This window comes from Palaemon carinicauda, chromosome 35 (genome assembly GCF_036898095.1).
Source record: "Palaemon carinicauda isolate YSFRI2023 chromosome 35, ASM3689809v2, whole genome shotgun sequence".
In the NCBI taxonomy this organism is placed as follows: domain Eukaryota; kingdom Metazoa; phylum Arthropoda; class Malacostraca; order Decapoda; family Palaemonidae; genus Palaemon; species Palaemon carinicauda.
In genome coordinates, this window is record NC_090759.1 from 41670589 (window position 1) to 41672742 (window position 2154).

The window sequence follows — 2154 nt, forward strand, 5'->3', positions numbered from 1 at the left end:
GTATACTCTTCTAATACGGGGTTGGAGTGTTGGAAGAGTTGAGGAAATGATGGTAGAGACGTGTCTAGTATCCATTCTAGACCAATCTTGATTAGGCCTTGGGCCCAAGGATCGAAGGTCCAACGATCCCATTGGAGCCTCCCTCCTACCAGAAGCGTCTCTTTGCTTTGATTGATGGGAGAGTTTACTTCCTCGACCGCCTACCTTGGCACCGCGGTCATAGAAACTGTGGGATGTTGTAGAGCAGACCGGGGAAATAGTCTAGACTTCTTCGTCTTCCTTTTTAGGTTGGGGACCCGCATCCGGGGAAGACTTCCTCTTTGAAGAGATGCCCCACTCCTGGAGAAGGTTCCTATTATCTGTAGTGGCTTTCTCGACTATCTCTTTGACTACTTTATTTGAAAAGAGGTCTTTACCCAAGATGTTGGAAGGTATCAGATTCCTGGGTTCATGTTTCACTATTGCAGCAGCAAACATGAACTCTCTACAGGCTCTCCCAGCCTTCATAAAGGCATATAGGTCTTTTACTAAGGTGGCCATATGCATTTTGGCTAGGACCATGAGCATGTCTGTGATACTTCGTTTGGCTGCAAACATCTCTATGTAGTTTTGTAGGGATAAAGAGGTCGCAAGTCTCTCCTTTGTCTCTTTTTCCTTGCACAAGAAAAACTCCGAAAGTTTAGGGAGATTCTCGCTAAACTGTCGTCCAGCGATGTCCGCGTCCAGTTTCCCTACTGAGAAGGTTAAGTGGACTTCCTTCCAATCCTTTTCCTTCGGTCACTAAGGTCCGGCAGATATTGCAGACTTGGGGGTCCCAATATTGCAGGGATTCGGTAATAATATTGCAGGGAGCATGAGACCTACATGCTTTATGACCGTAAAAGTACTTAATCCTGAGGTTGCAGAAGACTGCATCGCATTTCATCTGGGGTTCCTCCTGTAAAGAAAGGAAAACAAGATGAGTATAAGAATGTTTATGTTACATGATAAACAATTATGTAATTGATCATATTTTAATTATTATAGCTTAGGATAGTAAGCTAGAAAGGGATGGTGAAAGACACATACTTGTGTATCCCTCCCAGCCAATTGCTGTAACCTCCCCCCAATATTAAAAATAAAGAGTTTCCTTTATCAGGGCAATTCAAAAGAGAAGGGCTCTAACCTCTAGGGATAGAAGAAGTGTACACTGTCACTGACCCTTCGAATTATTTAATATTGTGGGTGAGCACTAACTGAATACTAATCAGAGTATTGAAGGAATTCTATCCTTTCAATATAGGTTCGGTCTCAGCAAAAGCCTGTATAAGGGTACACAAGATGTGTTAGAAACTAACTACTGTATAATAATACTATAGTTTTCTGTTTGCAGTATATACTATATTGCAAATATACTGGCTATTATGTAATCATATGCTGTGGTTCAGCTGGTGTCTTGCCGACATGGCTAGCACCTGGTAGCGCGGTCCAGACGGCATGTCGCCGACTGGACTAGAAATAGACAGGACACATACTTGTGGATCCTACTCAGCCAATTGCTGTGACCTTCCCTTCCAATATTAAAACCATAGAGTTTCCTGATCATGGAAGCTCAAAGACAAGGGTTCTAACTTTTAAGGAGAACAATTGTACTACCACTGGCCCTTCTAAATTATTTAATATTGTAGGGTAAATTGTAAACTGATTCCTAATCAGAGTATTGAAGAAATTCTATTCTTTCAATATATGATTGGTCTCAGCAAAAGACTGGGCAATGATACCCAAGATATATTGGAAATTAACTACTGTATAATATATACAATAGTTTTCTAACTGCAGTATATACTGTACTGCAAATATACTGACTACTGTATAATCATATACTGTAGTTCAACCGGTATATAGCCGGCATAGCTAGTCCCTGACGGCACATTCCAGCCAGTATACTAGCTGATAGAGAGAGAGAAAGCATGGAGTGAAGGACTGTCTTATTACTATGTATGTTTACACTAAAGAAGGTTCAAATGGAAGGGGAGAATGCATCATTCAGGCTTCCATCCAACCACAAGTACTGTTGCCGGTATAGCCGGCTGGCTAGTATCCGACGGCCGGCTGGCTAGTATCCGACGGCACTGGTACAGTCTGCATGCCGCTGACTGAATACCTGTCGGCGCC

General features: G+C 42.4%; 1 protein-coding gene across 1 annotated transcript in view; it reads right to left on the reverse strand.

Annotated features, from left to right (window-relative positions):
• Positions 1 to 261: 261 nt before the first annotated feature.
• LOC137627249 (uncharacterized) overlaps positions 262 to 2154 on the reverse strand; it is a 42011-nt gene continuing 40118 nt past the window's right edge. The window contains exons 5-6 of the mRNA XM_068358329.1: positions 865 to 937; positions 262 to 731 (exon numbers count right to left, since the gene is read on the reverse strand). Of these exons, the coding sequence (XP_068214430.1) occupies positions 262 to 731; positions 865 to 937 (543 nt within the window). The remainder of the gene's footprint in view (positions 732 to 864; positions 938 to 2154) is intronic.